At 51.7% G+C, this 12,003-nt stretch overlaps 3 protein-coding genes across 3 annotated transcripts; 1 reads left to right on the forward strand and 2 right to left on the reverse strand.

The window, feature by feature from the left end:
- Nucleotides 1-1,468: 1,468 nt before the first annotated feature.
- On the reverse strand, nucleotides 1,469-5,020 carry V2A60_003124 (histone acetyltransferase; the record flags this gene model as incomplete). Its single annotated transcript, XM_083254465.1, has 3 exons — nucleotides 1,469-1,703; nucleotides 1,759-1,815; nucleotides 2,028-5,020. 3 exons carry the CDS (start codon nucleotides 5,018-5,020, stop codon nucleotides 1,469-1,471), a joined length of 3,285 nt encoding a protein of 1,094 aa, XP_083110591.1.
- A 995-nt stretch (nucleotides 5,021-6,015) lies between these two features.
- V2A60_003125 (uncharacterized protein) lies at nucleotides 6,016-7,002 on the reverse strand (the record flags this gene model as incomplete). The annotated part of the gene is made up of 1 exon (XM_083254466.1): nucleotides 6,016-7,002. The coding sequence occupies one exon, from the start codon at nucleotides 7,000-7,002 to the stop codon at nucleotides 6,016-6,018; it is 987 nt and encodes a 328-aa protein (XP_083110592.1).
- Nucleotides 7,003-9,585: 2,583 nt separating this feature from the next.
- On the forward strand, nucleotides 9,586-11,716 carry V2A60_003126 (fungal specific transcription factor domain-containing protein; the record flags this gene model as incomplete). Its single annotated transcript, XM_083254467.1, has 3 exons — nucleotides 9,586-9,645; nucleotides 9,753-10,584; nucleotides 10,662-11,716. 3 exons carry the CDS (start codon nucleotides 9,586-9,588, stop codon nucleotides 11,714-11,716), a joined length of 1,947 nt encoding a protein of 648 aa, XP_083110593.1.
- Between the last annotated feature and the right edge of the window lie 287 nt (nucleotides 11,717-12,003).

The raw sequence follows: 12,003 nt of genomic DNA on the forward strand, positions 1-12,003 counted from the left end.
CCAGCTTTTTTAGAGTTCCCGGGGCACGATACCCGGCGCGCATGCATGCGACGAGCGAGTGGCGGCGCAGGGTTCTAAAAATAGAGACACGACACACAAAACAACCACCGCGGGTCGGGGCGGAGCATCATCATCCACGAGCCCACAACCACGAAAAGCTCTTCTCACCTCGACCTAAACCTCATGGTCTCTACGTGTTGGATCGACCTCTTGGCATCCCGCTGGACGCGTGGCTCTCATACTACTAGAAGATACTGCATAGCCCCTGTAGACCCCTCACTGTCAGCATCGCCTTCAAACGTTAAAACAAGAGATGAATAATTCCTCAAGACCGCATCATGTCAAGCCCCCGCTAAAACGATGCATAATATATTCGCGCTAGTCGCTCGCATCAAACATGGCAAGGCATAAATGCAGTCCGCGTTCTATTCTTGTCTTCTGTTTCTTCATCTCATTTGCTACGCCGAGACCCTGGCCACCCTAAGACGTCAAGATTGTTTGTTCTAAGTAGATGCTCCCTCTCCTCTCGATGCAAGGTCAATACTATTAGCTTTCCACTCCGCTTTTTGCATCAATGCCCAATCCACCTGGCTATTTTTGTGGCATTCATTCGAAACTGCCCAAAGTAAAATCCATTCTCGCTGAGCAAAGAAACTAACAAAAACATACTGGTAGCTAAGCTTGTCGCAGCTTAATCAGTACTCTCCTTGTAAACGCCAGACACCATACCTCCCAACTCGACTGACGACATAAAAATGAAAATAAAAAATTATACACCGGTTCAAACATTTCACATACGCGCTACTCCTCCGCACGTATTGTGCCTTCAAGCCTCATCGGGTTTTCAGGATGGCGAACCTGCGCTGCCAGCATTGTAACTACCGAAACCGCCGTGCTCCGCCGCAGCATCGGCCTTCATCGTACCGTTGAGCAAGGGACATAACCTTGGAGAGGTATATGTTAGCAAATATTCTTCATGAGCCAACTAGCTTGACAAAATCATGGGCAAAAGCAGATTGCTGGAGTCAGTAATGAGCTTGAGCTAGCAGTGACTCCCAAAGCAGCAAGCGTCACGTAAACTGTAGGCGCGGCGCGTCAAGACACAAATCTCGCTCGGAACTTGGCTTCGAGTCGCTGCAGAGAGAGAAAAGCTTTGGCCTTGTCTCGCTCCCGTGCTAGCTTGGCAGCCTCTTTCTCTGCTTGGGCCGCCTTACGAGCTCGGGCTGCTTGCTCCCGTAGCTGTTCTCTTTGCGCCTCTTTCTCGGCTTTGCGCGCCTCGCGCGCCTGGTCTCTCTCTTCTCTTTGCCTTTTCTTCTCCTCATTTACCAACTGCTTTGCGCGTTGTTTGCGTCGGCCCCACGCCTGCAAGTTAGACTTTTGGAGCTGCTTTGGGAGACTGAGTTTCCTGTCGGTCGTTTGACCCTTATCTCCTGCTATTTTTGGTGGCTTTTTGGCAGCCGCCCACCAATCAAAAGACGGGCGTGGGGGTGGGGAAATAGGGTTCATACTTTTTGTTGGTTTTGATGTGTCCAACCTGGCCACAATTGGCACACTTTCGAGAAGTGCCGGTAGGAATCTTATCTCCACCGGTTGAAGGTGACCCTGCGTCGCCAGCAGCTGCTTTCTGGTGCAGCTCTTTTTGCTGCTCTCGAGCTTGTCGTCGAGCCTTGTTCTTCTCCAGTCGTTCGAGCTCCTTCTTGATTCTACACCGATCAGTGTTAGTCACAGCCCCCTTCCTTGATACCACAAACAACATACCTAATGCCTGCAAGACGGTCATGGTCGGCATTGCCCGTTGGACGCACGCTGTAGATGCTATACGTAGATATGTGTAAGCAGGGGCTCTAAACTCGAGGCCTATTAAGTCTTTCTTATTTGCCATAGCACCGGGTCCATAATCGGACCTTGCCAAGCTTGTGAGACGTTTGAGATATATGGTGTTGCGAAGCAATAGTTGGGCCGTTGGCGTCAGCCGCCGCCATTGTCGCCGGCTGAGCCCAAGACTCCGTAGTCGGGGGTTCACGTACTCTTTCATCTCCAACTCCGCCTCTGTACGTCGTTTCATGTACTGAGAGATGACGACCGGGTCGTGCACCACTTCTGATCGTGTCTGGATGGACCCGTCCGGTAATCGGTAGTCGCGCTTGATTCGAATCGCCCGCTTTTGGTGACGACTGGATGAAGTCAAACCACTAATCTGGCTAGTTCCGTCGTCGAAGTGCGCCGGTGTCGCTGCCGCTTGAACATTAAATCGATCGTCTTCGTCTTCCTGCGGTTGAACGTCATTGTCGTCGTGTGCGGTTCCATCTGTCAATGTTGCCTTTTGCTTCTCCCAGATTTCACGAATACCTTCCTCGTACATGGCTTGCTGCTTCTTCACGTTGTATGCATGCCCACCATTGGCTCGCTTTTCGCGTTCAATAGCGTCTGCGGAGGTAGCGAGAGGTCCCTGAACAGCTTCGATATAGCCACCCTTCATAGACGTGCGGATGAAACTGAACCCCAACCCATGACCAGTTGGGTCGCCCTCGCCATGAAGCTGGAGCATTGCTTTCTGGGCGCAAGCATCAATAAATGCTTTAGTCGTCTTCCACGGGGCCATCTTGTCGGCGAGGGTTTCCTCTTGCTTCTCTTGTGCTTTTTTAGCAGCGCCTTTAGTAATCTTGCTATTGTCGTCCTCCCCATCATCTTCCTCGCCGTCCTCAGCGGCCTGAGTTTCGTCTTCAATAGTGGCATTTCGAGGGTCGTAGCCAGCATCCTCCAGTTCCTTGATACCGAGCTGCATGGCATCGAGTAGGCTGACGTCTTCTGGCTTGATCATGGCACGGACAGCATTTTCGTCTGGAAGCACCTCACCTGGCCGTAGGCGCCACATGCCCTTCTCTCCACTTTCTCTGTCATACTGGAGAAACTCTTTGAGCTTTTGTCGGTTCTGCGTATCAGTCGAATCTGCAATGTGCCGAGTCATTTCGGACAATTGGCAATTATCCGTTCGACTGTGCCGTATCATGCGAAAAGCAAGCATCTTCATACGGTTCTTGGAAGCATTCGTGACCTTTCTACTATGGGGTCCGGGAACTTCAACCGACGGGAACGCCTGTCCCACCACATGAATATGGTCAATCTTGTGCAGATACCACCGTGAGCCCTCGACACCTGTTGTGTTGCGGACAACCAAAAAGTCGTTTGCTCTTGGTGTGTGTTTGAAGACTGGAGCGCGGTACATTTCGTTGTGTAGTGTAGGCACGGTCTCGCCCGCATCCACGGTGCCGAAAAGCGAGAATGGGGAACGATCCTCCGGTAGTAGCGTACGATATTCACCGAGCTCCAATTTGGGTAGCTGTTCTTCATCTTTTTCATCCTTGCGACGGTAATAGTTGATAAGTTTGGTGCCCATTCCAAAGTTGTTCAAAACGCGTGGCCTCGGCTCGCAGTATTCGAAAAGAACGGCAGTAGAGTTGTCACCCAGAGTCAAATCCTTTGACTTGAGGAAGACTTCATGAGCCTTGCCCTTCATCATCTTACGCTTCTGGTGTTGGGGTTTGTCAAATTTGATGCTATGATGCGAGAATTTCTTGTAACGGAAACGAGGACGGTGGTACTCGTCAGTTGTACCCGGTAGCCGAACCTTGTAGTAAGGCCAGGTCAACTTGATCGCTGGCATACTGTGTTCCACCGAGATGTTGCCGAGAGTAGCACGGACTTTACTCTGGTGGTTCTCCTTGAGCAAGTCATACGCCTCGTCGTTGGATAAGTTAAATCGCTGCGCCATGGTGCGCCCCAAACGGCCCGCGCCAGTCTGTTTGTTTTTATCATCTTGACGAGAACGCTTAGCGTTGGTTTGCGAATCTGATTCAATCAAGAGGTGGGGATCGCTTATATCCAAGTGAACTCGCTTCGCACCGCGTTTTGTTGCTTCTTCAAAGTTGTCAAAGGATGGTGCAGTGTATCGAGGTATCTCGGGAAGGCCAGACGCAACGAATTTACGTTTCTTTGGTCGGCTCTTTGTGTCTTCTCCGAAATCTTGTAAGAATTCAGCGTCCCATTCGTCGTCTTGATCTGCATTCGTGAACTTTGACTGATTGCTTTCCTTTAATTCGGCGGCCAGGCGCGTTTGAAATTGTTCTTGAAAGGTCTCGATATCATTGCCCCAATCTTGACAAGCAAGTTCAATGTCGCGCATAGTGTAGCCCATCACAGGCTCACCGTCGGATTCTCGATCGATATCAAACTGAACTATCTCATCTTCGTTTTCTGCAGAATCATTATCGCAGAGTACTAGACGCCTAGAATTGAATGCGATAAGCCGCTGCTTGAGAGAGCCTGTTGCTGCTGGTCCTGGGATACGAAACTGCTTCTCTTCATCTGGAGCAAGGTCGAGGCTCAGCTTGCTCGTAACAAGGTGCTTCGGCTTCTTAACCGGCTTCTTCCCCTTCCATGTGGCTCTTTTGGGCGGCAATAGTTCGCTCCAGATAAGAATGCGCCCCTTCTTATATGCCGGCCACATCTCCTTTAGCAAATCCTCGACGGTTTCGGCTGGCGCAGGAATATCCGGATCTTGATTGGCAGCGCCATACATATGCGGATCAGGGTCGAAGTTCATTCCAGAAAAGCTCAATCCGGTGTCGGTTTGTTGGGTTTCTTCACCAATCTCGGCATCGCGCACGCGTGGTGCAGGGGACGGATGGTCTCCAATAGGATCGGTAGGTGATGATGGCCCTTCGCCAAACAGGTCATCGGCATCGTTGCTAGTGCCGCCATCATCGGTAAGTGATGGAATCTCGAGCGATCCACCGGCTGCAGGCTCTTCATCAGGCAGATCGTCGTCACTGATGTCTTCGTAGTCCTCTGCGTCGTCGGCCTTGTTCGTTTGGTCAAAGGGGTTATCGTCGAGCTTCAAGCCGCCACTAGAGCCATCCTGACTCTGCTCCAGAAGGCGCGCAATCTCGCGCTGATCCGCAGATTCTTGCGCCTTCCACTTGTCCTCGTCGAACGAGGAGAAATCCTGATCTTCGGGCATCGTGAAAGCGGCGTCCCCTAGCGCGAGCCCGGATATTGATTGCGTGAGATTTGTCTAAACCATTATTCGGGTAGTGAAGATGTTGCACTTTGCGCTGCACGAGCCTAGCGATTGATGTGAGTACCTCTGCGCGCAAAGCTTGGGCGTGAATGCGCGTGCCTAACGAGGTTGCACGCCAGTGGAAGTGAAGTTGTAGGGAAAGTGCCCGATGAATAAGCAAGGAAAAAGTGGATCATACGCCGATTTGCTCTACTATTAACAACAACTTATCAGTACTTCCGCTTTGGAGTGCGGAGTATTTAGATTTCACTACCATCAATCACGGATCGTTTCGTGGCTAGTGTGTACAGGCCGCTCTGTAATTTCGAAGATTTGTTAACTTGTCGTGAGGCAGCGAGACCAATTGCGGCCCCTTATGGACGTTCACGTCCTAGCTCGAAGACGGTCGCTGGAGGGGTGTAGAATCACAGTGCTACGACAATTTGAGATAATCAAAAATCACTTTGCGGATTCTATACCTTTTTCTTCTTCTTCTTCTTTTTTTGAGGGAGGGGGGAGGATAGCTTGAGTACGGAGCGGCCTTGTGCAGTGGGCTCTCATCACAGAAAGAGATGCATGATGCATAAACCGTACTGAAACCAACTAGCAACGGAATTACATTTCTAAAATCCTGGGGTGTTTCACTGTCACGGAGAGTCTGAAGAGTTGTCTGTGATGGTCTATTCTTTTAATTCTATTTAATAGTCATAACTCAGTCATCGACGTCAAGTTGATGATAACGTCGAAGGATATCATTTTCTCTAAAAACAAACATTACGAAGTCATGAACAGGCCCAAAATAGCCCAACGCTGATAGCCGCCCAACCCAAGTTGCTTCCCAGGCATGTGCTTGGTACTTGTATCTCCGCTGTAAAACAATGAAACAAGAAACAGAGTGTTATATGATACACATTAATGTTGGAATAATAAGAGAGCAGATCTGGACGTGGCATCTCTTAAGCGGCGAAGACGATGGCGACAACAGTGGCCACGACCGGCCAGAGGCCTAATGTCTCGAGAGTCGTCTTGACAGCCGCGGAAGATTCCGCGTTAGAGGTAGACTTGCCATCGGCATCTTTGTCTTCGTCGCCCTTGGCGGTGGTGCCGTTGGGCAAGGTGCCATTGATGAGGAGAACCTTTTGGCCGTCCTTGGTTCCGACGGTGACGACACTCTTGTTGAGGTCGGCATAGCTCCCGTTGCCAACAAGATCGTTGAGGTGAGCAGTAGTGTTGCCGCTGTCATCGCAGCCACATGCGGCATCTTGGGCGCAGCCGCAGATGACAGGCAGTTCTTCGTCCTTGTTGCTAGAGTCGTTGTGGAAGCGGTAGGGGTTGTGGTAGTTATACATGTAGGCACTGCTGAGCCATAGACCGGGCCAGAAGGCAAGCGCAGAGCCGACCAGGAGACCAGGAACGATGCCGTTCCTGGTGCTGCCAGCTCTGTAAGGAACGCGAGAGCCTCCACCGTAGTACTGCCCGCCGCCGTACTGGGGCTGAGGGCCGCTGCCAGATTTTGTGGTACCGCCAGTATTGACACCAGGACCAGTGTTGGAAGGTGAGCCGCGGTTACCTGTAGAGCCTGATGAGCCACGATTGCCAGAAGAACTTGACGAGCTGGAGCCGCCGCGATTGCCCGAGGAACCGGACGAGCTGGAACTACTCGAGGTACCGGAGCCGCCACGATTGCCCGAGGAGCTTGACGAACCAGATGAACCGGAGCCGGAGCCGCCGCGGCTACCGCCCGAGCTGCTTGAACCGCCCGAGCTGCTCGAGCTTCCTCCACGACTGCCTCCGCTGCTGCTGCCTCCTCCGCGGCCACCGCCGCCGCCGCCACCCTTGCGCTTTTCGAGATCGACTGGTGCGATGTTGAGCGGCTCAGAGATGGCCGCGGCCGAGGCGCTCGTCAAGAGCGTCAGGGCCAGTACTGCGAATTCGAGTTTCATGGTGGGTGACTCAAGTTGCGGGCCCGAGACTCAGGCGTGCGTACGGAGCCGTAAAAAACAATTGACCAAGACTTTTGCTGGTGTTCTGGTTCAAGATTCGCAAGGCAAGCAAAAACTGTCCAGATGCCTAAGAGATGAAAATCAGGAGTTCTGTCGCGTTGTATTGGATGAATTTTACTCCCTAGAATGCCAAGACATCAGTAGCACGGGGGGCGTTGCGAAATTATATATGTATCATGGAATGGAGAGTGGGAGAGGCCCAAAGAGCCTAATAGAGTGCCTCGAGCACGCTAGACAGGGGTTAGGTCTGGGGTGCTGGGTGGCTGCAAACTGCTGCAGCCTGCCTTGGCTGCTTGGAGCCTCGCCACAGGGTCACAGAGGAAGTCACTGTGGGACAGTCATGACCTCATCCAGCATCCGGCAGGAGTGCCCTGGAGGGGCTCCCAGCTGAGCTTATTTCCAGGGCAGGCGCAGGGCACCAGGGCACCAGGGCTTCCGGGGCTCCAGTACGTTGTCCCACCACCACTGGAGCGATGGCTGGAGCAACTAAACCAGTGCCACCTCACGGTAATCAGTGTGACCACTGACATTTACCTTTAGCGGACGCCCGGGCAGGTGGCAGAGTTGCAGACGGGCACAAAGGTAGTGGGGGCAAGTATTATAGCGCATTTATTAGGCTGCTTCGGGCGCCTGGTTGAGCCTTGCCACTGACTGTTGTCAGTGGGGACAGGCCATCAGCTATAAGGTAGGTTGCAGTCCATGCGTGCGAGGTATCTCCGAACCGTTTCTTTGAATTTGCCTTCTGCGAGGTACATATTTATAATATCATACCAAAATAGGGTAAGTACTATACAGGTCAGTAACTGGCTACACGTACAACCTATCTAGTCAACACGGTGACGAGATACGTTGGCAATGTTGTGGCTTAGAGATGATGAGACTGAGCGAGGTCGCTCACTACCTACAAGAGCAACGCTTGAGGCCAAGGACGGTTTGCGTGCCTATTGAAGTATCAAAACCATGTTGAATTAATAGGCAAACAAGTGGCCTTTTGCAGGCGTCGCACAACCGCCAACGCCATCACTGTCGCAGTCACCTTCACAGACAATACCTTACTTGTCAACCGTGCAACATGGCTAGCCGCTTCCTGTCACAACCCTTTTATACGAGGAACCCGAAGCTAGCTACTGACAAATAGGTCACTGCGCTAGCTTTGTGACTAACAGCCCAGCATCTCCCAAGGTTGCGAGCTACTTACGGCTCCAGCCTCGCCAGGTCATTGCCGAGAACAGAACAGTGGCGACGACTGCCAAGCACCTGATATCTTGCCCCTTGGGAAACGCCAGCATTTCCGTGGCCAAGGTGGCATCTTCATGATGAATAGCGCCGTCAAAGACTTCCAGATTAGATGCAAGGCTGGAGACAGAGCTTTGCCCGTCGATGAGCGATTGTAGTCTGATGAGTGTTGGGCCAGTGACGTCTTTCTGCATGTGGTACTTAACGTTAGTTACCTACCTAGGTATTCAGGGCATACAGGTATGAGTACTGAGTAAGCACCACCGCCACTACTGGGGTGGCAAGCTAACGAGTAGAGCAACAAGTACTACATGGAAAACAAAGAGAATGAACAAATGAAGCAACAGCAGAAGAAGACGAAGAAAGTACATAACTTGGAAAAAAAAAACAACGCACACGGGACTGCTAAATCAAACGGGATTCTGCCTTGGCGTCTTTCACCTACCTCTCCGGTGTCCGGGTCTATGCTTCCCTCACGTGTCGGTGTGTATCTACAGCATGTAGATAGCGACGGACATGTCGCCCTGTCAGACCGGAGATATAAACTCAAATCTAACCTCCAGCAGCGATCAGCCACTTTACTGCCCCATCCGAAACGTCCAATGGAATTGTAGTTTTCCGAAACGCCCAATTGGAGCTGTAGTTTCTTAGTGCCCTTGGGCTGCGCCTCGTTTCCAGCTGAGGCTGAGTAAGTAGGTACTTAGGTAGTTTGAGTGGCGCTGTCAGCACGCGCATGGCGACATGAACAACATGTGCTTCTCTATACGGAGTATTAGATTCTGATTTTTACAAGAATATCAGATATACCTAACTAGATGCCTCGGGACATCAATCCTTAGTCTCAGTGTCGTAAACACATTCCTTGATAATTTTTGCGCATGACTCACATGTATGATTCGCGGGAAGCACCAGTTAGTCGACAGTATCACACAAACCGCCCAAAACAGGGACTTCAATTTGATCTGGAGGCTCTTTTCATTGATAGCGCTAGAGCTCAAGAAGATCACACATACATATTTATGGTGTAGTGGCAATTATGTGCCTCGAAACATCGTACGGCAGCTGCCTACTGGGCGAAAATGGAGTTTGTAAGCCAGCTCCTCCTCCAACCTACTAGGCCCAGGCTGGTTGGTGCCGGATGCACATGTCGCCACAGCCGTACCGCTTTCATCAGCGAACTCTTCACGTTTCGGCCATCTCAAAAACGCCGTGTCTTGTGTAGCCACATAAGCGCTGCAGCCGCCCAAGTCTGAGGCCATTCTTAAAGCATGTTGTCACCGCGTTCCCATGCGCGATCCCAGCATGCAACAACCGTCCCTCGGCGACGGAATGGACGCCCACAAGCCTGTGAACCATGTCGCAGCCGCAAGGTCGGCTGTGACCACCAGCTGCCGATCTGCTCGCGCTGCAGGAAGGGTCGGATAGAAAACAAATGCATATACCTTGTTGCAAAGTATCCCCTATCTCCCACACCGCCTCGCAGCCGTGAACAGACGTATAATCTGCCGTCTCCGGACCAGCCCTCTAGGGCGAGCGTCGCCAGCCCCAAGATCATACACCAGGAACATGCTTCCAAGGATGCTCGTCCTTCAGAAAGTGTCAGGTACGAGGCGCTAGGATACATGGGTGCGACGAGCTTCTCTACAGATCTGGAAGAAGCGCAGCGCCGGCTCATGTCCATGCCAGGTGCGGAGGGTCATGCCAGTTCAGTGCCGACGCCAGACGCGCCCTCGCTTTCACCGCAGGACTTTAATCCGCCAGCCGCAGCTATAAATGTTCTTCGCAACATTCCTGACCGCGCGTCAAGCTATTATCTGTTCGAGACGTATCGAAACATTCATGATGCTTGGTGTCGACTCGCCGCAAGATGGTTGCTGCACTCGTTATGGGATACCTTTGGGGATATTCTCGACGGAGATAGAAGTGACAAGTCCCTCTCCGCCATGGCGAAAAGACTTTGCCTCAACACTGCGTCTGTCCCACGAGAGGACCACACAGACCCTAAAGAGTGGTTCAAGGAGTTTTCTGGTAAAAACATGCGATGGGAATGTATCGGCATCCTCTTCGCCTACTGGAGTTCTGGGCTACTCAGCTTGCCACGAGAGACGTTCAAGGGTAGCTGCAAAGCATTGAATGATATGGATAGGAGAACTGCTCTCGAATTTTACAAGGAGTTGGTCGCTGATTGTGCCAATCTTTGCTGGAACGCGGGCACCGGAAACACCCTGCTCTGCTTTCTATTATTCAAAAGGAGCCTGTTACAGTCCAATATTAGCGGTGACGGCGGTAAGTCTACTATCGTCTTTGACAAAAGGGAAATTAGCAATGGAAAAGCAGCCAGCCTGCTAACACTCTCGGCCTAGATCTTCGTCATTTCAGGCTACATGGAGATCTCATCGCTTTGACAACCTATCTAGGCCTCCACACCTCGACCGCTGCATTTGGCGACCGCTCAATATGTGTACAAATCAGAAGGCGACTTTTCGCCGGCGTTTTCAACATCGATAAACTCATAGCCATATTCACCGGCCGTCCGCCACTGCTCAGTCGTCGATTCATTTCACAATCAGAGCCGCTCGACATTTGTGACGAAGAGCTGCTGCAAGTACCGCCTCGCCAGGGCATGCCATACACTGAAATTGACAGTGAAGGTTGGAGCTTGGGGAATAAGATTCTTCCGGTATCACCACTCCGTGCCCGACTGATGATGGCGTATACTCGCGACTCGATTCTTGAGATTGCGCTTCGAAATACGCTCATTGCCTGCGAGGATCCGCTTCTTGAGCTCAAGCAGCAGGCCACCAAAATGTACGACGGGTTCCCATTCGTTCTAAAGCACGCCGCAGATGACTTGCAGAATTCTGCATTGGACCATGTGCAGGTGTACACAAGATTGCACATCACGTTGGAGCATCTGCACAATGTGTTCTTTATCGAGCGCTTACTTTCCAAGCTAAAAGAGGAAGTCACTGCTGAACTCGTAAAAATCAGCCTTGAAATCATCGAACTATCGCTGATTCCCTTTACCAACCGCCAGCTGACTACGGGCGTCATGTGCGATATTGACTGGCTGCTCATGGCATACGGAGCGCCGGCTGGTGGAGTCTTGTGCATGGAGCTGCTTCGACCAGCGGCAGCGTCATCCGGAGCTTCTGGCGTCAAGAAGTCGACCATGATACAGTCTTTGAGCATGCTTGTAGGGTGCCTCAACGCCGTCCCCCCGGATGCTCCAAACTATGGTGTTAGCGCGACGCTGAAGAGGATCATAGAGCAAGTGTTGGACCGCGTGCTAGACCCGCCGGCAGAGACGACCGGCCAGGAGTTTTCCGTGCAGGGCTGGGAGACTGACTTTCTTGTTGACGCGGCAGATCTGTTCAACTCGGATCTTCTAGATACATTTGACTGGTTTCGGCCATAGACTTTCTAAAGTAGATACCCAGAGATAGTGCTCGACGAGCTCGCTATATGCTGTGCATTGCTGGCCATTATCTACAATAAGCTCTACAATTAATTGACGATACAGTCCTTTCAAATTAAACCTAATTCAACGGCACAAGACTCTCAGTGAAGCAACCATGTAACAACTGTATATGCGCGCGTGATACTGAGCCAAGATGCTGCCCCACCACAGGCTCAACTGCCTCGCCACTGCAGAGGTGCGCAAACCCAAAACCTCACCTGTCCACTGCTGCGCCCCGAGCTTTT

The sequence above is a fragment of the Cordyceps javanica genome, chromosome 2 (genome assembly GCF_051103115.1).
Source record: "Cordyceps javanica chromosome 2, complete sequence".
Taxonomy (NCBI): Eukaryota; Fungi; Ascomycota; class Sordariomycetes; order Hypocreales; family Cordycipitaceae; genus Cordyceps; species Cordyceps javanica.